This window comes from Cryptomeria japonica, chromosome 8, assembly GCF_030272615.1.
Source record: "Cryptomeria japonica chromosome 8, Sugi_1.0, whole genome shotgun sequence".
NCBI lineage: Eukaryota > Viridiplantae > Streptophyta > Pinopsida > Cupressales > Cupressaceae > Cryptomeria > Cryptomeria japonica.
Window position 1 is genome coordinate 443,186,803 of NC_081412.1, and position 26,034 is coordinate 443,212,836.

General features: G+C 34.1%; 2 protein-coding genes across 3 annotated transcripts in view; both read left to right on the top strand.

Moving 5' to 3' along the window:
* The window catches only part of LOC131052335 (probable DEAD-box ATP-dependent RNA helicase 48), a 159,145-nt gene extending 133,522 nt beyond the window's left edge, over window positions 1-25,623 (top strand). Inside the window, exons 5-8 of one of the 2 annotated variants that reach the window (XR_009107316.2) lie at window positions 5,182-5,388; window positions 5,525-5,598; window positions 5,716-5,963; window positions 25,328-25,623. Coding sequence is in view for 1 of the 2 variants with exons in the window: in XM_057986982.2 (XP_057842965.2) it covers window positions 5,182-5,388; window positions 5,525-5,587 (270 nt within the window). In the remaining variant the exon portion in view is untranslated. Of the gene's footprint in view, window positions 1-5,181; window positions 5,389-5,524; window positions 5,599-5,715; window positions 6,155-25,327 lie in introns of those variants that run through there. The other variant, XM_057986982.2, reaches the window with a different exon arrangement.
* On the top strand, window positions 17,142-21,238 carry LOC131857712 (uncharacterized). The gene is made up of 2 exons (XM_059210415.1): window positions 17,142-17,874; window positions 21,123-21,238. The coding sequence occupies exons 1-2, from the start codon at window positions 17,142-17,144 to the stop codon at window positions 21,236-21,238; spliced, it is 849 nt and encodes a 282-aa protein (XP_059066398.1).
* Window positions 25,624-26,034: the final 411 nt, after the last annotated feature.

A 26,034-nucleotide genomic window follows, 5' to 3' on the forward strand; every position in this document is an offset into this window, starting at 1 on the left:
GGAGGTTCTTTCCCAACCTTGCCACCATGGTAAAACCCCTCACCTCCATGTTGAAGAAAATTTTAGCCTTCAGTTGGACCAAGGAAGGGAAGGCCAGATTTGAAGAAATCAAGCAAGCAATTGCTCAGGCACCTACTCTTGTCAATCCTAACTATGAAAGGGATTTTATCCTCTATATCTTTGGAGGAGAATCCAACATCTCAGCTGTCCTAACACAACTAAACAATGACAATTTGGAGCAACCCATTGCCTTCTTTAGTGAGGGATTAAAGGATTATGAGCTTAGGTATACGTATATAGAAAAGCAGGTCCACACTGTTGTGAGAGCATTGAAGAAGTTTAGACACATCCTGTCTAACAACAAGATCCAACTCCTAGTTCCACATGCAAGTGTCAAGGATTTCCTTCTAAACAAGGACATCAGTGAGAAGAGGGTTGGGTGGATAACCGTGGTCATGGAATATGACATCCAGATCAAGCTCACCAAGCTTGTAAGAGGCAAGGGCCTATGTGAACAGCTTGTCGCATCTTTTGAGACTCCTTCGGAGGTCGCCCTTGTATTACAAGAGGATGAACCAACTAGTAACGACACTCAGTTCAGTTGGGTGAGTGACATGACCACCTTCTTAATGGAAGGTAGATATCCCCAAGGTCTAGATTGGACCACATTTCAGGTTGCAGTCCGTTCCCTATGTCTTAGTGGATGGCATCCTTTTCAGAAGAGACTCTAATGGAGTCTTATTAAGGTGTATTGAGCATAATCAGGTCAGCAGATTATGAGAATAATTTCATGATGGCTCTTTGGGGGGCCACTTCTCTGCAAGGACTACAACTATCAAAATAATGAGGGCTAGTTATTACTGGCCAACCTTATTCAGTGATTGTTGATGTGTTTTTCATGCACATGCGAAGACATAATAAAATATCCAAAAGTATCTTATCCTCTCTTGAACAAAGTTACTCAAATGCTGAAGATTAGCTTAAGGATCACTTGAGACAACTCCAAGGTTCTTGTATGTCGTGTCACGACATATGGATAAGCTCGTTGGTTTGATGTGATTATGCTGGAATCACAAGGGGACTTACGTTGAATTGTTGAATGCTTGAATCGCTGGAACTTAATCATCTGATGCTGCAATCTTGTGATGCTTTTTATCCTAAACTAGCTCGAGTTCAAAAAAAGGCAAAAGAGAAAGGGTTGAGGAAGTCTAAGCTTACTCCTAAGAATGCAAGAGAAGAGTGAATGATTCGATGGAATCCTACTGGGCGAGGTCTCACCATCAACTTGAACAATCTGACACAAGCTCAGTGCAATCTTCTAAGGGATAATTCAATGATGTTCAAATCATTATCATCAAACATTGATCACCATTCAAGTTAATGCATAAACAATGGATGTATAACAATTTGAAGTTAAGCTCATATGACTAGTTGACCACGCAAGGCACACTTACAATCAGCAAGAGGCTAGTGGTATGGATTGAACGGATTCCATACAAATGCATTCAACAATTTCTTCCACTCAATCTAATCAACGTGAAAGTAAGTTGAGAAGTAAAGACCATGCAAGTTGTTGGAGTAACAAATCAAATTCACCATAACTTCAATGAAATCAATTGTTCTTTACAACAAGGTTTAGCAACAATCTTTACCTTATCCTAATCTAACTTCTATTCTAATTGCTATCTGCTATTGAACTATTCTCTACCCTATTCTTTTTAAACTATCTATTCTTCTATTATCTCTCTATTGACCTTTACAAATGAAGAGCTTGAGCCTTTTATAATGCTCTCAATACAATTCAATGGCTCAGATCAATTTGAGATCAATGGTCGAGATTTTACAATGAAAACCCTAATTATGGTTTGTTACAACAAACTCAATTCTGGCCAATGAAATAATTACAACATTTTGACACATGTCATCTCTGGAATATCTAACCAATAGATAATAAGGGTAGGTGCCTCGAAGTTTGTGCCTTCATATGATGAGCCTAGTTCATTGAATCCGGACGCGTTGATGTGGAACTCCTCAATTGGTGGAGTAGTGATTGGGATGATTACTAGGAAGCCACTTCAACTTGCACTTGTAGACTTGGTAGATCATCATGAAGAAATATTTCTTGATACTCAACATTATCCAGCTTCAGCAGTGATGATGATGATCTTCTAACTTTGATTAACTCTTCTGAAACTATCCTCTTGAATGTTTTAATCATGGAGGTGCAAGGTATAGATCTTGACTTGCTCTTGGTTTTGAAATATTGATGATGCCTTGGTACGAACTCTTGATGGCACAACTGCTTCTCTGCTTTGGAATTCCTTCTTTGTGACTCCCTTCATGTTGTTGGTGTTGTGGATCATGTCCTTGTGTAAGTGAATGCTTCTTGCGTAATCACCACCTTGTGTTTGCTTATGAAGTTCCCTTAAGGATATCTTCCTTGTATCTTGATCTTGATGTTGAAATTTGCTCCTTGAGAGACTTGTTTCAATTCTCCTCTAACGTGATCCCCTTGATTTTTTCTTCATCTCCTTAGGGAAGGCCTCTGTAGGAATTTCCCTTTGAGAGTGGTGCACATGAAGTTCGCTCCAAGATGGGTGTGTTGTCAATTGTAGCTGCGGGAGTCTCCTTGGCTGACTATGGTCAAATATGCAATTAGCCTTTCGGCTTTGCATATTTTTATATGCCAATTAAAATAAACGATTTGTTAATAAAATATATTTATTTTGTTGAAGGGCCGACTTGGTAAAAGTCCTCCACCCTTGAGGAAAGACGTGTTGATTTGAATGGAGCCGACCCTTGGTGAAGAGACCCCCACGTATGGGTATAAACAAAGATCGGTTCCCTCTCCATTAGATGGCATATAATCTACAGCAGTTCAAATATTATACACAGCAGTTCGAATACATACAGTAGTTCACTCTCACACTCCAGATTGCAGAACATCTACAGCAGTTTGCACTTCTAGAGTACATCAGGTATCATCTAGAATAGTTCGTGTATCCTTAGCAGACTGATTCATTCTGATCGTGCTTCAAGAGTGAAGCGGTTCATTTTGATATTGTAAAGGCTTCTTATTGTACCTATTTGTTCAATATAATAAGAGATCTTGTTGCTGGGTTTTTCCCCTCATGTTGGAGGGTTTTCCTAGGGCATATGTTGTGCAAATTTGATTAAATTGTCTTATATCTGTATATTTATCTGATTATAAAAATAACATGGTATCAGAGCGGGTTTAAGAAGATCGTGATCAGATTTCTCTGAAGCAGCGAAGTTCACTATTCTCCTCCCCGTTCTAAGGAGTAATTCTTAGCATCAATATGGTGAATGGACTCAAGGTTGAAGATAGGCTTGAAGGTGGAACAAACTTCACTTCATGGAAATATAGAATTCTAATTGCACTTGAAGAAAATGATCTTCAATTTCTACTGTACGATTTGCTTCTACTGTACGGATTCTGCACCTACCGTATGGTATATTTCTACCGTACAAACTCTCCTCCAATCCAGCGTATGGATTTCTTCATCCTCTGCTGTACGAGATTTCCACATACAGATGTGTTTCCCTTTGTAAAATTGCCACGTATGGTCCGTACAAAGTATGCCTATTTACACCATACACCGAGTCCTATTTTGGGCTGCAAAGTCTGCGCCTAGTCCGAGTTTTCAAACTTTGGTTTAAACTTTATATTGATGCTATGCCTATACTGTTGTGGATGGTGCTGGATAATTTTTTCAGGTTTTTGTTTTCCATGCGTGGTCTTTATCCAACCAAGAATAGAGACAATGGACGAAGTTTAAAACAGAATTTATAATGAAAAAATGTTGACATGTCTATTATATTGATGTTGATTATAGAGATGCTGAAATTAATTTGTGTTTACAGGAAAAAATATATTTACCTTAGGCTTTCCTTTCATACATAAATCCTCATAGTTTGTTTATATATACATTCCTTGTTCAAGGCATTAATTTGTAAATGATGATACTAAGGTATTATTGAACTTTGCAATGAACTCAACTATAAATAACATGTACATACATACATGTGTACACAGTACACACACATGGATGTACCTGCACATGCACTAAAGCATGCACGCACTTACACAAGCGCACACACTGTGTTTGTTATTTGCAGTTGAGTTCATTGCAAAGTTTTGTAATACCTTAATATTATCATTTACAAATCGACCCCCCCAACCGTCTGATTTGCTTCAACTGTACGGATTCTGCACCTACTGTATGGTATATTTCTACCGTACAAACTCTCCTCCAATCCAGCGTATGGATTTCTTCATCCTCTGCTGTACGGGATTTCCACATACGGATGTGTTTCACTTTGTAAAATTGCCACGTGTGGTCCGTACGAAGTATGCCTATTTACACCATACACCGAGTCCTATTTTGAGCTGCAAAGTCTGCGCCGAGTCCGAGTTTTCAAACTTTGGTTTAAATTTTATATTGATGCTATGGCTATACTGTTGTGGATGGTGCTGTATAATTTTTTCAGGTTTTTGTTTTCCATGTGTGGTCTTTATCCAATCAAGAATAGAGACAATGGATGAAGTTTAAAACAGAATTTATAACGAAAAAATGTTGACATGTCTGTTATATTGATGTTGATTATAGAGATGCTGAAAATTAATTTGTGTTTACACGAAAAAATATATTTACCTTAGGTTTTCCTTTCATACATAAATCCTCGTAGTTTTTTTTATATATACATTCCTTGTTCAAGGCATTAATTTGTAAATGATGATACTAAGGTATTATTGAACTTTGCAATGAACTCAACTATAAAGAACATGTACATACATACATGTGTACACAGTACACACACATGGATGTACCTGCACATGCACTAAAGCATGCACACACCCACACAAGCGCACACACTGTGTTTGTTCTTTGCAGTTGAGTTTATTGCAAAGTTTTGTAATACCTTAATATTATCATTTACAAATTGTTTCCTCAAACAAGGGTTGTTGAATCTCTTGAAATTTTTATATGATAATATTTGTTTAAATATATGCTTATAACAGTGTTAGTGGAAAATGCTTGTGTTTATGTAAAAAAATTAAGCTCTTCAGTGTTATGATGTTTGTGATTCCGCCTTTAAAAAATACAGGCATAAAAAAAGTGTTGGTAATGTTATTTATTTTTTTCTTATATCATTCAGATTGTAGTAGCTACACCTAGGAGGCTATTGGAACATATTGACAATGCACCAGCCTTTTCCAACCGTTTAATGGGATTGGAATTACTCGTCCTTGATGACACTGATTGGTTGTTAAACCTGGAATTTCATGAGGACCTTCACAAAATTATAGATGTTGTACCAAGACACAGGCAGTCGCTCATATTTTCAGCTACAGTTCGTCAGGAGGTTGGTTTTTAATTGATTGAATGTATGGAAAAGTCGTAGTCATTTGAGATGCTCCAGTGTAACGATCTTTAAATCGTTGCACCTGAATGTAAACCATTTCACCATTAATTCATAGTTCATGGTGTAACACTGGCAGGTTCGTCAATTATCTCAGATTGTTTTACGAAGACATCATTCTTTTATTAACACAGCTGGATAACCCATGCCAAGGTTGACCTTGAGAAGTTTATTCTTTAGTTTTTTGTATTTGTTCCCTATAGCTATGTTATTTAGTCTTTTAGAGATCTTATGTATGTGTTTTTTCACTTGTTTTGGCTGTGCAATCAGATTGTGCAGAGATGCATTGTTATCTCATATGAAAACCATTTCAATGTGCTTTATGATGAACTTAAGAAGCAAAACACTCGGAAGTCTGGTTACAAGGTGAAAAGTGGTTTAAAAGTGTGATGAGGAGGATTCGGTATCAGATTTTGTTGAAACACAATCAGTTTTTTATGAGATTAATGCGCAGATTGGAGAAGATGAATTGGAGTTGATACAAAAAGAAGTTCCAAATAATGAAAAGAGTTTCTCAGGTTTGTGGCAAAAAACACACCATTTCAGAAGTTCTCATTATGTTTTCTAAAGTTTTTGAATGTTTTGAATACCATTGTAAAGAGAATCTGGAAGTTTTTACTGTATCTGATACCATTTCCTTTTGAATTCATGTTTCTCAATTTATTTTCAAGGTCTATGCAAAAGATTTCTGTCGTTTCTTGGCCTAGTCCATCATGCATTGGATACTGTCTTTTTAATGTTTCCGAGTGGTTGATTCTGATTGTGCTGTCTGACCTATTGTGAATTCCATTGACAGGATTTTTGTTGTGCTGAACAAATTATTATTGTTTGGCTGTATTTCTGTTACATTGATGAATAATTTCTTCTACATTGACTGATTCAAATGTTCTACTTTGTGATTTTGACCAGCTTGGCTATATTGATCCAGGTAACTGTTTGCAATACAATCTAGTGACAACTAGCTTGTCAGGATCAAAACCTCTGTAGCCTGCCTTTGCAATAAACTATGATTCTGACCTAAATGGGCAATACTTGTCAAATCGTTCTGTCTAAATCTGTCAACCTTGTTTATAAAATACAAAGTTTTTGCAATTTAGTGCATTGTTTACAAGATTTCCAAGCAAATGTGGGTCAACGGTATTAGAAAAATTTGTTCCATTTATGTATGTCCCATTGAATGAGGTCAAACAATAGGAAGTATGCTCCTGAGACATGACTCTTAAAAGTATCTTGTCTTGAGACACATGATTCTTCAAAGGTATCTTTGTTATGAGTTCAAACTACCTTAGATGGCATACAAAGATGGAATAGAAGATATTTTCAAACTATCAATCATTCTATCCCTTGGGAAGTAAAGAAGGGAGATTGGTGCAATTCATCAATGTCCGAAGTTGTAGTAGGCCATTTTAGGGTTTGACACTCATTTGCAGATGAACTAGAAAAATGGCTTGACCAAATCATACTTGCCTAGAATTTCTTTTTCAGACTTCAAAAGGTAATAATAGCACTGTAATCTTGAAAACAATCAAGAAGACAATGAAGGAAAAGAGGAGTACTTGACAAGAGAGACACTATGGTCTAAAGCTGAATAATTCTATTAAGAGGTAATTAAATAGGAGTACCATCTTATGAACACCTAGTATCACTAGTACAAGAAGTTGCAACATTTTCATCAAGGATGAGAATATACGATGAAGTTTATTCCATGCCCTGTCAATGGAAGTTGTATACATGATTAAAAGACAAGGGTTTTGGAAATATCGTAGTGACTTGTGTTTATAAATACAAGAATAATGGAACTAAAGTATATATTATTGGGAGGGATCTATATGTATGCTATCAAGATCTAAGAGAATTTCAAGCGTAAATGCAAGGAGTCAAATTTTGTCAACAATAATAGTATCAGGTTTACTAATGAGCAGCATAGCTAGGACTCTTGGTGTCAATACAATTTTTCAAAAGCTCCTTTGGACAAGGCTTTGCTAGATAGGAATCCATAAAAAGTTACCACCAAATTGTGCAATGTCCACAAGAGCAAGTGGCATTTGGATTAAGAATGTTTTACCAAAAAGCACTATTGGCTAAGATGTAGACTAGGACACAAACTCTAAGGCCATAATTGGTATTGCCACCCATATCAAACAAAGAGAAAACAAATCATAGAGTCCAATCACTAATACATTGTTGTAGTGACACAAGCCTTATCATTGAGCTGGAGGAGGTAGGACACCTTTTCCCCCAACAATTGTAGGTAAAGTGAACAATGGCACACTTAAGTGTGGATATTGGTAGCTAGAAGAAGCTAGTTTTGAGGATGTTGGATTGACTATAACACCTCAGCCTCAACTATATACAACTAGTTGGGTAAATCAATGAAGGAATATATGTGTCATCTTGTAGAGTTGTCTCTCATACTTAAGCAATTGGCATTTGGATGAACAATGCTATACCAAGCAATCATTGTTGGTTGACATGTCCACCCCAACACCAACTCTAAGACCATCATTAGTACTCCACCCATGCCAAACAAAGAGAAGCAAATCATGGAGGCCAACCCTACTATATGTAATGACCTGTTTACTTGGCCATTAAAAACCACAATATGATCCGCAAAAGTGGATACAAAATTTCTCTTTTAAAGGAAAAACAATCATGTATTCTCAATTACAGCTATGCATCACATCCAAACATACATTTAATATATTCAAAGAAGTCTTTTAATTACTATGTGACAAGTAATAATATATTGAGCCATAAGGCAGATGGAAAGCATTTCACTGAATTCAATTAGTTATTCTAGTTCAACCAAGAAGATTGATATATCACTTTCAAAGAAATCAATGTCTCGAGTGAAGATCTATATCATCTCACTATCTAGAAGTACACACTACCATTCACTAATGATGCAATGTTAATAATCTTTAATGCAAGGAATGCACATTGAATCTCTTTTGTAAGTTGCTAAATCCCAATTTATGAAAAGATGAAGAACCCTAAGTTTTATTATATTTATTACCTGTACTTGATGAAAATTCTTCTTATATATGCTTGCCTACATATTCGTATCCATGGAATCAAGATCACTTGTAATTTTCTTTATGCTTAGTTTGATTGCATGAGTTGATTAACTTACAAAAGACACTCATTCATTGTATATTCTCAAATTGTTTTATCCATTGAATTATCCCAACATTGGTTCAAAAACCCTAAAATGCTATTTATAGACAAAACGAAGCACAATATCAAATTTCTATTCCAATGGAAAGATATAGCACAAATTTTCGATTTCTTAGGTGCCTACTATTTTGTGATGGATCTATTACAAAAATTACAAAACTTAGAAAAATAGACTTCTAGGGCCTCAAGAAGCTTTGTTTTAGACCAAATTTGATGGGGTGTGGAATTGACTTGTGCAATTGAACATCCAAGGCACAAAAAGGACCCACAAACACATTTAAACTAGAGGCATAGACTTGACCCTCATTGGACATTTTCAAAAAATGATCGCCTAGGTTAGTGCTCCTTAGCTTCTTCTTGGGCCCTATCACCTAAAGTTTAATATACATTTTCTAGATAATGAGTATATAATTTTTAAGATTTCTAATGCTGTGTTCATGCCCAAATTTTTCACCAATGTTCAAAGAAAGTTAATAGGAGCTTTCTACCAATGTCTAACAATGGTTTGCACCCTTCAATTGCTTCGCAATATATTTTCCAAGCTTCCAATTGACCCAAATCCTAAGAATAGGTTTCTGACATCAAAGCTGTGAAATTTATTTCAGATTATTTGATTGGTTTCTTCACTTATACTAAGAGTGGGGGTGAATTAGTATAAGACAATCTTTTACTTATTAAAACTTTAGTAAGCACAATGAGGCAAACAAGAACATCCACACAAATAAGAGAAAATATTTTATGTGGAAACCCTTTTGGGAGAAAAGCACAACGAATATCTTCTTGGATCTACCATCCAAATCTTGCCTCAACAAAATGAAATCTTCTTTACAAAGGTTTGTAGGCACCAACCCACATGAGACACCAATCCCCTACAACTAGACACCAACCTAGTAAGAGACACCGATCTCTTTCAATGAGAGGCACCAATCTCTCGATCTCCTTAGATAGAATTCACCAACCTTCAAAATAACAATATAATAATTATTCAGAACTTCTTTTTGTATCAACTCTAATTCATCTTCTCCAGTATGCATTAATCTCATCAAAAACTGATTTAAATCTCTTTCAAAGATCTGCCATACATTTGCTCAAATATCTGTATTAAATCTGTATCATTTCTGATCATGTAATGGCTATGATTTTGCCTTTGGACCTGCTACAAACTTGGCTTAGATCTGCTCCAAGACTATGCCTTTTTCTTCTTCAGATCTGCTCTAAAAATAGGAATTATATTTGTTTAAGTTTCGCCTTGACAACTCACAAATACACCTTTATATCTTTTTCAAGGGGGGCAAATTCATGAAAAGACATGATGCTTGCCAAAGGAGATAATCTTTCAATTTGTATGCACCTCTTCACACAACCTTGGGGTCTCCATTAGGGTTCAGCTCCTTATAGAGAATATATAATTTTTTATTTTGAAATTTAAATGTCAAGAAGGGGTGCTTAAATACAAAAGTCTGGCCAACATAATAAGGCATGGGTTGACCCTCACAAATAAGTATAAATTTCTTTATTTAAGACAATTTAAAACGTGTTGGGCCCCAATATAGGGAGGGTTGGCACAAGATAAAAGTAATTTAGATTGAATTTTTTTTTTATCACAATAGAGGTGCCATTTAGTTTAGCTTTTGTAATGCCATTGATTTCACCCCCTTTGAGCAGATAATTGCATCGTGATAATTTTTCCATGGACAAGAATTTTCCAACAAGTACAAGAAGATTCAATTGACATGGTAAAACATTCTAAATCATTCCTCTATCCGTTTAAATGTGTTTCTTATTGCGAATTTGGCGGAATTCATTAAGCCCACCTTTAGTTTCACTATTTAAGGTCTATGATTTACATGTTTTTAATTCTTATAAATTTAGGGTTTCGAACTTTCAACTATAGTTTCAATTTCTGGTTTGAAAAATCCATCTCCTACATAATTGCAGATCTTAATTTTCAATTAATAATTAGATTCCACTAAGATTGCAAATAATTAATTCACCAATTTCCTTTCTCTGAATTTCACTAATATTCAAAGTCTCATAATTTCATTTCTATTTTAAAGAAAATTTCAACTTAGATAGATAGTCATTGAATTGTTTGTATGTCTTAATCTTTGAATTGGGTTGGTTGCATATTCCTAGCTTTGTTATGCATCATCCCTATCAATTCCGTCAAAACCCAAGTTGTAAAATAAAAAAATGTTATTTGTTTGCTAGGCTTTTTTTTTTCTTTTTTTTTGAGCATTTTTTTTCCTTTCTAAATTTTACCTATCTCCACAATCTCACCAAACTTTATCATTCTTGGATTAGGATTGTAAGGCTTTTATAACACCTCTCCATCTCAGCTACATAAGCATGTTGATATCAGGCCTATAAAATCATAAAAGTAGTACCACAAACTCTTATACATCAGCAAGGCTAGATACAAATTAAAAATATATAGACCATGTTGTGATGATTCTAACTATAAACAAGTGTTAAATCCCTATACTAACTTAGCATTATAAACCACAACAACATTGGTACCAAATCCATACCCGATGTAGATACTACAATTCTAACATTCCTAAATGCTTGATCCTTGCATCGTGAGGCAAAAAACTTTGCCTCTTATTGGCTCATGAAGGAACCCCAATGCTTGAGATATTCACCAATTCAATTAGTAGAATTTGAGGCCTACCACATTCTAAAGCCCCACAATTTTGAATCCTTTGCAAACCTTCTCTCTTAGTAGAGCCATCATGGTTTAAACATCCTCTAGCATTGGCAATCCTAAACCATTGACAATATCCAATACCCCTTTGTTATGGGATACTCTTAGATGTTTCAATGGTACATTGATGTCTTCACATTAGGCATCTCACTCTAAAACATGCAATGTCCCTTTTCTAGTCCATTCCAACATTCTTGGAAACCCCCAAATTTCTTGGAGAACACCAACATTATTGGGAAGGTATTTAAATAGTGGTAGAGGGTTTAAAGAGCTAAGATGAGTATGATGATTTAGTTTGTGGGTAGAGTTGACATTTTGGAGCGCTCCATAGTTCTTGGAGAAGTTTGTCATCTTGGGATAATGTGAACTTGCACACAAATCGGTTGCCTTTGCACCTATGATATTGATGGTGGGTTAGAATTCATAATTTGGGCCATTATTTAGTAACTTTGGTGGTTGTGCAAAATATAATTAAGGTGTGTTGTTTAAGCTTGGGCGACTTAATTTAATCAATTATTTTATAAAGTGACTTTTTAGAGTTTAAAATGTAAAGTTAGGTTGATAAAGTTTCTTGGCGATAAATTGGAGACTATTTTATTTTTTTTGTGGGAAAAGTGTATAAAAGGAGAAAATGAAAATGGGAAAGGCATTTTTGACACTCGCATTTTGCAAATCCCAGTTAGGAGAGATTGAACTTGGTTCATTCTTTAGTTGAAGGACAAAATCCTTTTGACAATCATCTTTCTAGATGAAAACCCACTTATCTGATTGAGTGAATTCACTTAGGATTCATAGTTGTGCTTAACTGGCGACTACAAAGAATTTTCAAAAGTTTTGGAGAGAAAATAAACTATTTGAAATTTTGAGCTTTGGTCTAGGTATTTAATTTATCAGTCTAGTTGTGTAATCAATTAGATATTTACAAGATATAATTTGCTAAATTCAATGGAGGATTTTTGAAGATTACAATACCCTATATAAGTAACAACACATTCAAATACCCTAGCCACACTTTTTAAAGCTATTGAATCATGTGAAATGAAAGCACATGATTGTTTAAAAGGTTATTGTTGGTTTTGGAGGAGTTTGAATTCCTTTAGGACTCTAAATTCTACAACCCAACCTCTTGAAGGCATTTGAAGGTTTTAATAAAGTCATCACTCCACTTAAAGAAGAGTCGTGTGGTAATAGGAGTGATGCTTGGAGGACATAAAGTGTTGAGTGGAGACTAAATTATTTCCCAAGTATTACAAATTTTGGAAAGTACTTTGGAGAGTCATATTATATATAGGAATTTATAGGACCCAACTGCAAGACTTCATATTTAATTTTTAAGAAATGGTGTTGGAATTTTAGCATTAAAATGGGTATCATAGCTATTAGGAGTGTTGTTGGATCATGGCCGTTTATGTGGCACAACCTTAAATTCAATGTATACGTCCACATATTGAGTGTTTTGCTCAAGCAATTCCAACAACATAAATCCTAGATTTCAATAATTCTCGTCATGGTATTATCCACAAAGCATGGCAACAAACATAATGAGAATGATCTTTTGATTTGCCGGTATCCAAAATCCTTCTCAACACAAACTACCTATGCATCATGTAGTGATGCCTTTCTATTTGTCTTTTTGTGTAGGGCACAACCTTAAATTCAATGCATGCATCCCCATGTTGAGTGGTGTGCTCAGGGGATTCTAGCAATAGAAATCCTAGATTTTGACTATTGTGCAATTTGACCTTACTCTTATCACAATATTTTATCTTCTCCCTATAGAGTTTGTCATCTTATATGCATCTTCAAAATAAAGAGAGAATGCCAAAACTAAATGAAATTGAATCTTGAATAAACAACACATTAACACAAATTTCACATCAAATTACTTAAAATTATTTGAAATTACTAACGTACTTGGCAACCTCATAAATCAAATTCCTTTAATTACGAACCTTTTAAAGGGGTGAAGTTAGGATCTACCTACATATCCATATGGATAACTCAACATGTTGTTCGCTAAGATACAACTAATAAATGCTTAGCGGTGCTTTGTGGGTCTCCTTGTCTTGTGGTTTTTACTTATTCTAGCCAACTCATCTTGGTGATGGATCATAGAGCATGATTCAAAACATTGATGGAAATATTGATTACATAGTCAAATCCAAAATCCATCAATTTAATTTATTACAAACTATGGAAATCTCAATTGTAGGATTTAGGTGTATCTAATCAAGACTAAGGTCCAATAGAGAGATGATTAATTTTTGCAATTTAGGTAGGAAATACCTCTCTCCCTATTTTGTAAAAATAAAATAAAAAATAGGAGAATAAATTCTTAATTGTTTTTCAAATTTGAATTTGAATTCATAAGTGGTAACAAAAATAGGGAGATTTCCTTTCAACACCATAGGATAGGAAAAAGGAGGATTTTGTTTTTACAAATCTTATATTAGTTAAAATTTTTCTTGACATATATGAATATAGGAAAACTCTACATTAGGGAAAATTATTAATTGAATTTATAAAGTTTAAATTTCTTAAAGAAATTTACACCTTGAACTCCATAAAAGCAAGGATTACACACACAGATATATACACATACACACATATATACATGTATACATACACACATATATACACATCCACATACACACACGTGTATATATACCTATAGATACATATATACATACATGTATATATACATGTATACACATATATGTATGTATGTACACATATAGATACATACATATCAACTTAATTCTATCTACAAAATAAAAATTTTGATATATAAAATTTAATTTTCTTTTCTTCATTTTTTAAAATTTATTTGTAGATTTTTTTTAAAAACTTATATATATATATAATGTATGTATGTATGTGTGTATGCATATGTATGTATGTATGTATGCATTTACTTCTATTTCTCTCGTATGTATGTATGTATGTGTGTATGTATATGTATGTATGTATGTATGCATTTACTTCTATTTCTCTCGTATGTATGTATGTATGTATGTATTTCTCTCAAGATTTGGAAAATGTCTATCTCCATGTTTTTTAGGTCTATGCAAATAATCATAGATATAAATGATTTAAACGAATTATAAATATATGTAAATAAATATTTTTTAAATATAAGTTATATAAAATTTTTCTATAAAAAAAATACATATAAAAAAATTGCATGACATAGCCTACCACAAATCCCCGTGAGGGGGTCACCACCTGCATATGCATGTTGCCCCCTTTAATGGAGTGTGACCTACATATATAAGTTGCCTGCACATTATATTTTGAACCCTAAAATGTTTAATGTTTTTTTTAAATTCATATATTATTATTAGTAAAGATCTCAATAATCATTTTTTTATTAATTTATATACAAAAAACACATACAACCAAATATTATATGCAATTTAATATTAATTGTATATATAAATACATTTTCTTTTTCATATCTATATGTATGTATGTTCTACAATTTTTTTTATTATATATGTATATATATACATATATTCTACAATTTTTTTGACTATGTAAATATTTTTTGTACATGATTAATAAATATTTTGTGAATTGTATACTACAATTGCATATGTATATAGTAAATACATTATAATGTATTAATATATTGATCACTTGAATATAGATATATGTATAAAAATAATTCAATATACATTAGTGAAAGTATACAAAATTTTTTGCTTATGAGAAATATGCATACAAGTACACTTGGTAACAATAGGAATTATATAAAACTTAGAGGGAAACTTTTAAACCAAGTCAATGATAACCTGTAAACAAAAGAACACAAAATGACTCTTAAAGATAATTGTGTATACAACCTTAATAAACCTAGACCGTTATAGAGAGTAGTAAAGTAATACGAATGAATGAACACTTAGTAACTTGAAGAAAATAATACAAAGAAAAAAATTGTGGTATTTTTTAGGATTGCATTTAGGTTGTTACATTAAAGATGTTTATTACAAATTTATGATGAACCTAGATCATTACAACACCAAAATACCTTTACCAAGAACTAAAAATTGAAGCCTTAGGGCTTCTTGTGAATAACACTATTATGTTGGTTATGTAACTACTTATGTTGAATCCAATCCAATTTCTTCAAAATGAAACCCAAAACCTTGCTTAACCTAGTTGGGTTCTTGCCCTAAAAAATCTGATTGTAGCAATTTGAAAATCAAAGGAATAGATTCACTCCCTCTAGAATGAATGCCCTAGATGAAGAGGAAACCTAATGAATTAATGTTGGTAATGATGCAAGTATTGTCATTGATGTCAAATTAATTGAAAGTAGGAAGCATCTAAAATGACATCACATAAAGAATGAAAGTATCTAAAATATATCCTAGAGTCGGGTGTTGGTTTGGAAGTTTCGTATCTATATCATTATCTGAAGGCAAAAATAGAAATCAAATGAAAACTATTAATGGAAAGAATTTATAAATAATCCGATATATTTATTACCCGATATATAATATGGAAAGACTTTATAATTATCGACAAATATATTAATATAACGACAAGTTTATTAAAGCGAAAAAATGTTTCGATGGCGGATGTATTAACCAAGGATTTTTTACGGCACCTCATGAGCGTTAATATATTGAACAATATTATCGGCGACACTTTAAATTAATTAAAGCAGAGATAGATATGGAGCGACAAAATTAAAAGTGAAAAATAAATCTTGACAGCAAAAATTATTAAACTTTGTGTTTTGCGGAACTTAATAGCAGCTGGGAGAAAATAATATTGTAAATAAATTACATACCTTATTTTTACAATACCTATTATCGAGCTTCATTAAGTTCGGTGGTTTGTTTACTATGAAAAGTATTGTCTAAGGTATAGTGGCATAAGAGTTTATTAATATAAACAAAAGTGTTTGGCAAACAAATACTCTCGTAAAAAGTTTATTAATAGAATTTAACAAAAAGAAGTTATTTAAATATTGGAAGATATGACTTTTCAAACTAAAAGTCATGTTAGTTTGCAACCGGTGGAACTAGTACATATATATAAGAATTTTTAAAAATGCTTTGAGAAGGATGTTGATATGCTAGATATATATACTTTGTATAAAACTGTGGATTTTTGAAAGTATACCTCACGTAGGTGAAGTAAGAGGTGTGCAAAGAGAAACATGAACAATCAGTCCTAAAAGAACATAAGTTTAGAATATAATAGCAAATATATAAACTTAGCACATGCAGATTTGAAATGAATATGATCAGCTTACAACAGATTTAAGAAAGAAATTGTGACATATTTGTATGAAGATGTGTATGCAGATTTAAAGAGTGTTACCATTGTCCATCATCCATTGTTACAACAACATGTTCAAGATGGAAAATTAGATTTGTGAAGAGTGAGTTGGTGCTCACAATTTCAGCAGAGAGAGTTGGTGCTTCCAGTGGGTTGGTGCTCACAAAACAGAGTTCGGGGGTTGGTGCTTACAGTGGGTTGGTGCTCACAAAACAGAGTTAGGGAGTTGGTGCTTCCAGTGAGTTGGTGCTCACAAAATTCGTAAAAGAACATAAATATATAGCATTCATTTTCAGTGGTTTTCTCTCGCATTGGGTTTCCACTTAAATCTGTGTTATTGTGTTCATATGCAAAATTATTTTTATTGATTGATTCTATCATATAAAATATTGAATTGAAAAGTTTCATTATACTGATTCACCCCCCCTCTCAGTATAACTGTGTGCTCTTCAATTGGTATCAGAGCAGGTTCCTTCGGAGATAGCCTTACAACTTGAAGGTAGATCCTCAAAAGAGCACAATGGTAGATAACTATGCAATTAGAAATCCAATTTTCGATGGGACAAATTATGCATTTTGGAGTATCAAGATGAAAGCCTATTTGAACGCACTTGGTTATGATGTTTGGCAATCCGTGGTAGATGGATACACACCTCCATCAACTCCTCCGACTGATGCAACAGGAAAGAGGAAAGGTGAGAATAATGCCAAAGCAAAACATGCTCTCCTATGCAACCTGGCTGATTCTGAATTTACAAAAGTCATGCATTGCAAATCAGCAAAAGAGATATGGAACAAACTGAAAAGTATCTATGAAGGGGATGAAAAGGTAAGAGAGGCCAAGCTTCAATCACTTAGAATGAAATTTGAAAGCCTTAAAATGAAGGAAGATGAAGATATCACCACCTACTTTTTGTGTGTAGATGAAATCGTAAATGCAATCACAACATTAGGAGAAGAAGTTGAAGACACACCTTTCGTTCAAAAGTTGTTGAGAACATTGACAATGAAATTTGATCCTAAGATATCATCAACAGAAGAAATGAAGGATTTAAAAACATTAACAAAAGATGAATTGTTTGGAATCCTCACAACTTATGAAATGAGGAGAGAAGACAAACCATCACAAAAGGAGGTATCTTTCAAAGCATCAAAGAAGGGCAATAACAAAAATCATACACCAAAAGAGAGTACAAGCAGTGAATCAGATGAGGCTGAAGCTTACTTCATGAGAAAGTTCAAAAAGGGCAAAGGCAAATACAAAGGCAAATTCTCTTTCAAATGTTTCAATTATGGCAAGGTTGGGCATTATTTTTCAAAGTGTCCTCAAAATGAAAGTGATAGCAGTGAAGAGGAGAAGAAAAGCTATTCAAAGAAGAAATGAAATAAATACTTCAAGAAGAACTACACAAAACATAAGAAAAGCTTCTACTCTAAGCAAAGTTCCAGTTCATCGGAGGAAAGTTCTGAAGATATGTCCAACAGTGATGGAGAAGAGATTCTTTTTATGGCAATGAAAGTTGAAGATGATGAAGATGAGAAGGAAGAAGGACAAGAGGCTATATGTGATGAAGAAGATGTAGATCTTGAAGAAGAGTTACATTATGCATATAAACAAAATGAAAAGCTAAAAGGAAGGGTCTCAAAATATAAGACAAAATTACAAGAATCAAGCAAGCTCATGGAAGACTTAAAAATACACTTGGAGGAAGCAAAGAAGAATGAAAAGGAAATAAGGGATCAGCTTAAAAGAAAAGAGGAAGGATGCAACAAATTAAAATTAGAAATTGTCTCCTTAAAACAAGACTTGGGGAAACTTAAAAAATTTGAAGACAGCACCAAGAAAATGGATCGACTTCTTAAGGCACAAAGACCTACGTTCATTAAATCAGGTCTAGGTCATGAAGAGGATCAAACAAAAAATGCTACTAAGTCAAAAACTTTGGATGATTCATGGAAGACAGTAGAAAACAAAAGAAGGAAGAATGATGCTCAAAAATCTCATCCTCCCACAAATATGTTGAAAACATCTCACATAAAGAAATCACATGTAACTAATAATTATTATCCATTCAAAGGACATTGTTTTTCATGCTATAAGTTTGGTCATAAAGCAATTGATTGTAGAAGTCATACTAGAAATATTTCCAACTTCACTCCAAAGAAATATAATTCATTCTCCTCTAATGAATTATGATGTAATATGTTATAAGTGTCACAATTTTGGACACACAGCTAGATTCTGCCGAACTATCTTCCCTAGTTTACCAAGAAAGGGAGATGTACCTATCAAAAGGGAGGAAAAATCTAGAAGGACTTCGAAGAAAAAACAACAAGAAGAGAAAGAATCCTTATTTGTTCAAATAGCTCTTTATGCAAAGAACAAGAAGGATAGATGGTATGTAGACAGCGGATGCTAAAGGCACATGACAGGGGACAAAAACAAATTCATCTCTTTTGAACCAACATATGAAGGATCAATAAGGTTTGGTGATAACACAAAAGAGAAATAAAAGGTAAAGGAACACTTAGTTTAGATTATGGAAAGACTAAAACTGAGAATGTGCTATATGTCAAAGGCTTAAAAGAAAATTTATTAAGTGTTAGCCAACTTTGTGATCAAGGACATAGTGTGACATTTTTGTCTAAGGGATGTGAGATTAAAAAGAATGGAAGAATCATTGCAAATGCCCATAGAATTGCAAATAATTTATATATTCTAAATGAAATAAATGAAGAAACATGTAATTTTGTTCAAGAGGATGAAAACTGGCTATGGCACAAAAGGCTAGGCCACCTTAACTTTGACAATCTTGTCAAGATAGCAAAAAGGAAGTAGTAAGGGATATGCCTAGAATTACAAAACCATCTAATGTCATTTGCAAACAATGCCAATTTGGGAAACAAACTCGAGTAAGTTTTAAATCCAAAGAATACTTGTCTTCAAAGCCTCTAGAGCTGACACATACAGACTTATGCGGACCAACCAGAACAAAAAGTTTGCAAGGGGAAAGGTATTTTATGCTACTCATAGACGATTACTCTAGGATGACTTGGGTCGCCTTTCTAAAAGAAAAATTTGAAGCTCTTGCAAAATTTAAGGCCTTCAAAGAGTTAGTTGAAAATGAGATGGATGTCAAAATTAAGTGTCTTAGATCAGACTGAGGAGGGGAATTCACTTTAAATGAGTTTGAAGATTTTTGCACAAAACATGGAATAAGAAGACAACTTTCAGCAACAATAACTCCACAACAAAATGGAGTTGTTGAAAGGAAGAATAGGACGGTTCGAAAAATGGCAAGAGCTATGTTGAATGAATCAAAGATTGCAGACACTTTTTGGAAAGAAGCAGTTCACACAACAGTGTACATATTGAATAGAGCGCAAATAAGGGTAAACAACGACAAGACACCATACGAACTATGGAAAGGAAGGGTTGCAACTATTGATTATTTTAGAATTTTTGGCAGCACTTGCTACATTAGAAGAGATGAAGAGGACTTGGGAAAGTTTGATGCCCGATCAGATGAATGAATCTTTCTTGGATATTCCAGCAGAAGCAAAGCTTATAAATGCTACAATAAAAGACTTCACAAGATAGTGAAAAGTGCTAATGTGAAGATAGATGAAGGAAAGCAATTTGAGAAAGCTATAAAAGATCATCCTAAGGAACAAAGTGATGAAGAAGAATTAAAAGAAGAAAGTGAAAATGAGGAACAAGAAAGTTTTGAAACTCCATCAAAATCACCATCAAAGACACCTTTAAAAACACCATCAAAAACTCCATCAAAGTTTGTTCAGAAAAATCATCCAGAAAGCTTGGTTATTGGAGAGTTGGATACAAACATTCAGACAAGGAGGAGACTAGCTACCACCACAGAACATGCTCATTTCTGTCTACTTTCTAAGATAGAACCAAAGAATTTTGATGAAGCTAGTGAAGACAAGTATTGGGTAAATGCTATGAATGAGGAGTTGGACCAAATTGAAAGAAATCACACATGGGAGCTTGTTCCAAGACCCTCAAACAAAAATGTCATTGGGACCAAGTGGTTTTTGCGCAATAAAATGAATGAGGATGGTGAAATTACAAGAAATAAGGCAAGGCTTGTGTGTAAGGGTTATGCACAAGAGGAGGGAGTCGATTTTGAAGAAACATTTGCCCCAATTGCTAGATTGGAAGCTATCAGAATGCTTCTAGCTCTTGCAAGTCATAAGGGTTTCAAAGTCTATCAAATGGATGTGAAATCAGCCTTTCTAAATGGCGATTTAGAAGAGGAAGTGTATATTGAACAACCTGAAGGATTTATCCTGTCAGAAGAGGAAGATTATGTATGCAGATTAAAGAAGGCACTCTATGGTCTCAAACAAGCCCCTAGAGCATGGTACTCCAGATTAGACAACTACCTTCAAACACAAGGGTTTAAAAGAGGAGCAACAGACAGTAATTTGTACTTCAGATGTGAAGGTAATCATTTGCTGATTGTAGTTGTTTATGTAGATGATATCATTTTTGGTGGTAGTAAGAATCAAATGTGTGAAGAATTTGCTTCTAACATGCAAAAAGAATTCGAGATGTCTATGCTTGGAGAACTTTCTTTCTTCTTGGGATTGTAGATTTCACAATCAAATGAAGAGATATTTCTCTCACAGACTAAGTATGTTACGAAGATGTTGAAGAAATTCAGAATGGAGGATTGCCATCCTGTTAGTACTCCTATGGTCACTGGTTGCAAACTTAGTAAAAATGATGAATCCCCTGATGTGAGTCAGACTCAATATAGATCCATGATTGGAAGTCTCTTATATGTAACAACTACTAGACTTGATATAATGCAAGTTGTTGGTGTAGCAACATGATATCAAGCATCACCAAAGGAAACACATGCACAGGTAGTTAAAAGAATCTTCAAGTATTTGAAGGGTACAATGAATTTTGGATTGTGGTACCCAAAATGTGATGATTTCACTCTCAAAGCATACACATATGTTGATTGGGCAGGTGACAAGGATGATAGCAAAAGCACCAGTGGAGGAGTCTTTTTCCTTGGCAACAACCTTGTATCCTGGTTGAGCAAAAAACAGGCTTCAATAGCTCTATCTACCGCAGAGGCAGAGTACATTGCAACAACAACATGTTTTACGCAAGTATTGTGGATGAAACAAACCTTGCAAGATGTTAAGATTGAGTATGATCATCCTATCTCTATCTATTGTGATAATACAAGTGCAATCAGTATGTCAAAGAATCCAGTGATGCACTCCAGGACAAAACACATCCCTATCAAAATTCATTTCTTAAGAGACCAGGTTCTTGAGCAGCAAGTAAAGTTGGAATATGTTCCAACACAGGAACAATTAGCAGATATCTTTACAAAGCCTCTTCCAAAAGAGACTTTTGAGTACCTAAGGGATAAATTGGGAGTAATATCACTCTCATCCTCTAAGTAAGCACTTCGTATGAAGCATACATTAAAAAGGGGCAGGTTACAAACAACAGAAAATACCTTGCCATTGATGTCAAAGGGGGAGAAATTGGAGATAGGGGGAGTGTTGGTTTGAGGGGGAGCAATTTGGATTATAAGGTTGCCATCAATGACAAAGGGGGAGATTGATGCAAGTATTGTCATTGATGTCAAATTAATTGAAATCAGGAAGCATCTAAAATGACATCACATAAAGAATGAAAGTATCTAAAATATATCCGAGAGTCGGGTGTTGGTTTGGAAGTTTCCTAGCAAATCAACACGATGAAGCAGAAGATTACAGTGAGCATGGTTCGTATCTATATCATTATCTGAAGGCAAAAATAGAAATCAAATGAAAACTACTAATGGAAAGACTTTATAAATAATCCGATATATTTATTACCCGATATATAATATGGAAGGACTTTATAATTATCGACAAATATATTAATATAGGGGCAAGTTTATTAAAGCGAAAAAATGTTTTGATGGCAAATGTATTAACCAAGTATTTTTTACGACACCTCATGAGCGTTAATATATTGAACAATATTATCGGTGGTACACTTTAAATTAATTAAAGCAGAGATAGATATGGAGCGGCAAAATTAAAAGTGAAAAATAAATCTCGACAGCAAAAATTATTAAACTTTGTGTTTTGCGGAACGAACTTAATACTGGTTGGGAGAAAATAATATCGTAAATAAATTACATACCTTATTTTTACAATACATATTATTGGGCTTCATTAAGTTCGGTGGTTTGTTTATTATGAAAAGTATTGTCTAAGGTATAGTGGCATAAGAGTTTATTAATATAAACAAAAGTGTTTGGCAAACCAATACTCTCGTAAAAAGTTTATTAATAGAATTTAACAAAAAAAAGTTATTGAAATATTGAAGGATATGACTTTTCAAACTAAAAGTCATGTTGGTTTGCAATTGGTGGAACTAGCACACATATATATATGAATTTTTAAAAATGCTTTGAGAAGGATGTTGATATGCTGGATATATTTACTTTGTATAAAACTGTGGATTTTTGAAAGTATACCTCACGTAGGTGAAGTAAGAGGTGTGCAAAGAGAAACATGAACAATCAGTCCTAAAAGAGCACAAGTTTAGAATATAATAGCAGATATATAAACTTAGCACATGCATATTTGAAATGAAGAGTAAGGCAGATTTAAGAAAGAAATTATGACATATTTGTATGAAGATGTGTATGCAGATTTAAAGAGTGTTATTATTGTCCATCATCCATTGATACAACAACATGTTCAAGATGGAAAATTAGATTTGTGAAGAGTGAGTTGGTGCTCACAATTTCAGCAGAGAGAGTTCGTGCTTCCAGTGGGTTGGTGCTCACAAAAAGGAGTTCGGGGGTTGGTGCTTCCAGTGGGTTGGTGCTCACAAAACAGAGTTCGGGGGTTGGTGCTTCCAGTGGGTTGGTGCTCACAAAACCGAGTTTGGGGGTTGGTGCTTCCAGTAGGTTGGCACTCACAAAATTCGTAAAAGAACATAAATATATAGCATTCATTTTCAGTGGTTTTCTCTCGCATTGGGTTTCCACTTAAATCTTTGTGTTATTGCGTTCATATGCAAAATTATTTTTAGTGATTGATTCTATCATATAAAATATTGAATTGAAAATTTTCATTATACTGATTCACCCCCCTTCTCAGTATAATTGTGTGCTCTTTAGGTAAGTGAGACATTGATTTGCAATAATGACAAGTAGATAGAGGTGGGTTGAAATGGGTCATGCAATTTTCATTTGACACCTATCATGTTCGAATATGTAGCAAAATATTGTTCATTTAAAAGTATGAAGCCATAATTCCCTTGTCCATCAACTCCTCTTAATGAGTTCAAAACCTAGGTTAGAGCTTTGACAAACACACGATTCTTTGTCATAGGTTGAAGACATTATTATTTCTAGACCTCCAATAGACATTACTAATTGACATGAATTTGTCAAATTCTAAACCATTAGTATGTCTATTGGATATCTAGAAATAATAATGTCTATTAGATGTCTAAAAGTAATTGTCTATTAAAGATAGATTCCCAAAGAGCCATCATGGGTAGGTTTTTGGGGCTATTCCTGAGTTCTCAAATAAATTGTTTTTGGCATCTTGGTCATATTTATTTTCCAATTTTTTGAGATCTTTACACGATTGTGTTGTTTTAGGTGCATCATTCCTTGTATGTAATGCATCTTGGTGTGAAGAAGATGCATGCTAATCTTACACAATTGTTTCCATGGGTAGGGATTAGATGCGGCGTTGATGATTTTTTGGCTAGATTTCAAGAGTATTCCAGGGTGAAGGTGGAGTATTAGCATCTAGCAGGGGTCTTGTGACTAAGCACTATCCTTGAGTTGAAATGAGACAATTTCCTTAGATTTAATTGTTTGTTTACCTATGTCCTCACATCTTCATGATACCATCATGGTGATAGTGGACAATTTGACCAATTTTTTTTTAATTTTTCACCTATGCGATTGCAATATAATGTTGCACCTATGGCACATGCATTTATGGAGGATAACACATGTGTGCACGTAGTACCTTGTCAAATCATGATCTAGTGTTCACTTCTATGTATGGACATCATTGCAACATTCTTTAGGCACTTAGATTAATTTTAATTCCACTTGCTATCCTAAAATAGATGGTTAGACAAAGAGAGTGAACTAGGTGATTGAGGACGTGCTTCACATGCATATTATGGACCAATAGTCTACTTGAAAGAACTATTAGTACCTTGTTGAGTTTTCCTACAATAATGGGTACCATAGTTCTCTTGGCATGAGAACATTTTAGGCGTTGTATCTCCAACCTTTTTAGACCTCATTAAGTTGGGATAGGTTGGAGGGCTATGTTATTTTAGGCCTTGATATGCTTAATGATATGGAGTAGAAGATAGTTTGAATTATGGAGCAAGTGCTAAGTGTTTAAATCATCAAAAAAGGTATGTTGATGCCAAGATATTGGATGTACATTTTTTAGTAGATGATTGTGTATTCTTGAGATATCAACTGTACAAGAGCCCAATCTATTATGGAAAAGGTTCTAAGCTAGCATCTTATTTTATTGGGCCTTTTGAGATAATTGAGAAAATTGGTCCAGTTGCCTATTGGCTCGCAACTTCTTGTGCATGATGTGTTCCATGTTTTATCTCTCAAGCAATATATTCTAGATGTGACCCATTTTCTTGATTGGGGTGTCTTGCAGGTTGAGGAGGGAAAGCTGTTTGCTTTGGAGCTTGTCCATATTTTTCTATGTTGGAGGTTGGCCCTTAAAGGATGAGGGATAGACCACATAAGGATATTGTAAAGCCCATTCGACGAGAATTCAACTACTTGGGAGGATGCAATGCAATTGAGATTTATATATCCCCATCTTTTTGCAATCTTCCAAGAGTAAGCCTATTCCTAGGAGGGAAGGATGTAATGCATCTATCATTTGATTTTGGATATTGTGTGATCCTAGATGTATACCTAATAATCATTATACTTCATTATTTTGCATTGAGGTGTTCTTGTCAAGTTATTTTGTACTGACATCTAGATTAGATTGGATATTGTGAGATGCATGTGATATCTTTATGGTTAGAATTGATAGTGGCTCCGCTTTACTTTATCTTTGAGGATATATAAATATATACATATTTATACACGTTCATGAGTAAAATTTCTAATGATTGTGTGAAAACTTTGATGCACTAATTTTATGGTTGATATGATGATGGACCCTCATTGGGTTATTATGCATTGTTTTGACGATTATATATGCTCCAAGTGTACTTAACTCATGACTTAAAAATGTAGATATAGGGTTTTTCTCCACCTAAGTGTACAAGTTTGCGTTATTTCTCTACTGGTGGTTTTTTTGGAGGTATCACATTTGGCTTGTGTATATAGATGAGTCATGCATGACTC

Coding starts and splice junctions, on each gene's coding strand:
- LOC131857712 (XM_059210415.1), top strand. CDS start 17,142: ATGGTAGATAACTATGCAATTAGAAATCCAATTTTCGATGGGACAAAT. Junction 17,875..21,122: donor AAAGTTCAAAAAGGGCAAAG/GCAAATACAAAG, acceptor TTGTTTATGTAG/ATGATATCATTTTTGGTGGT.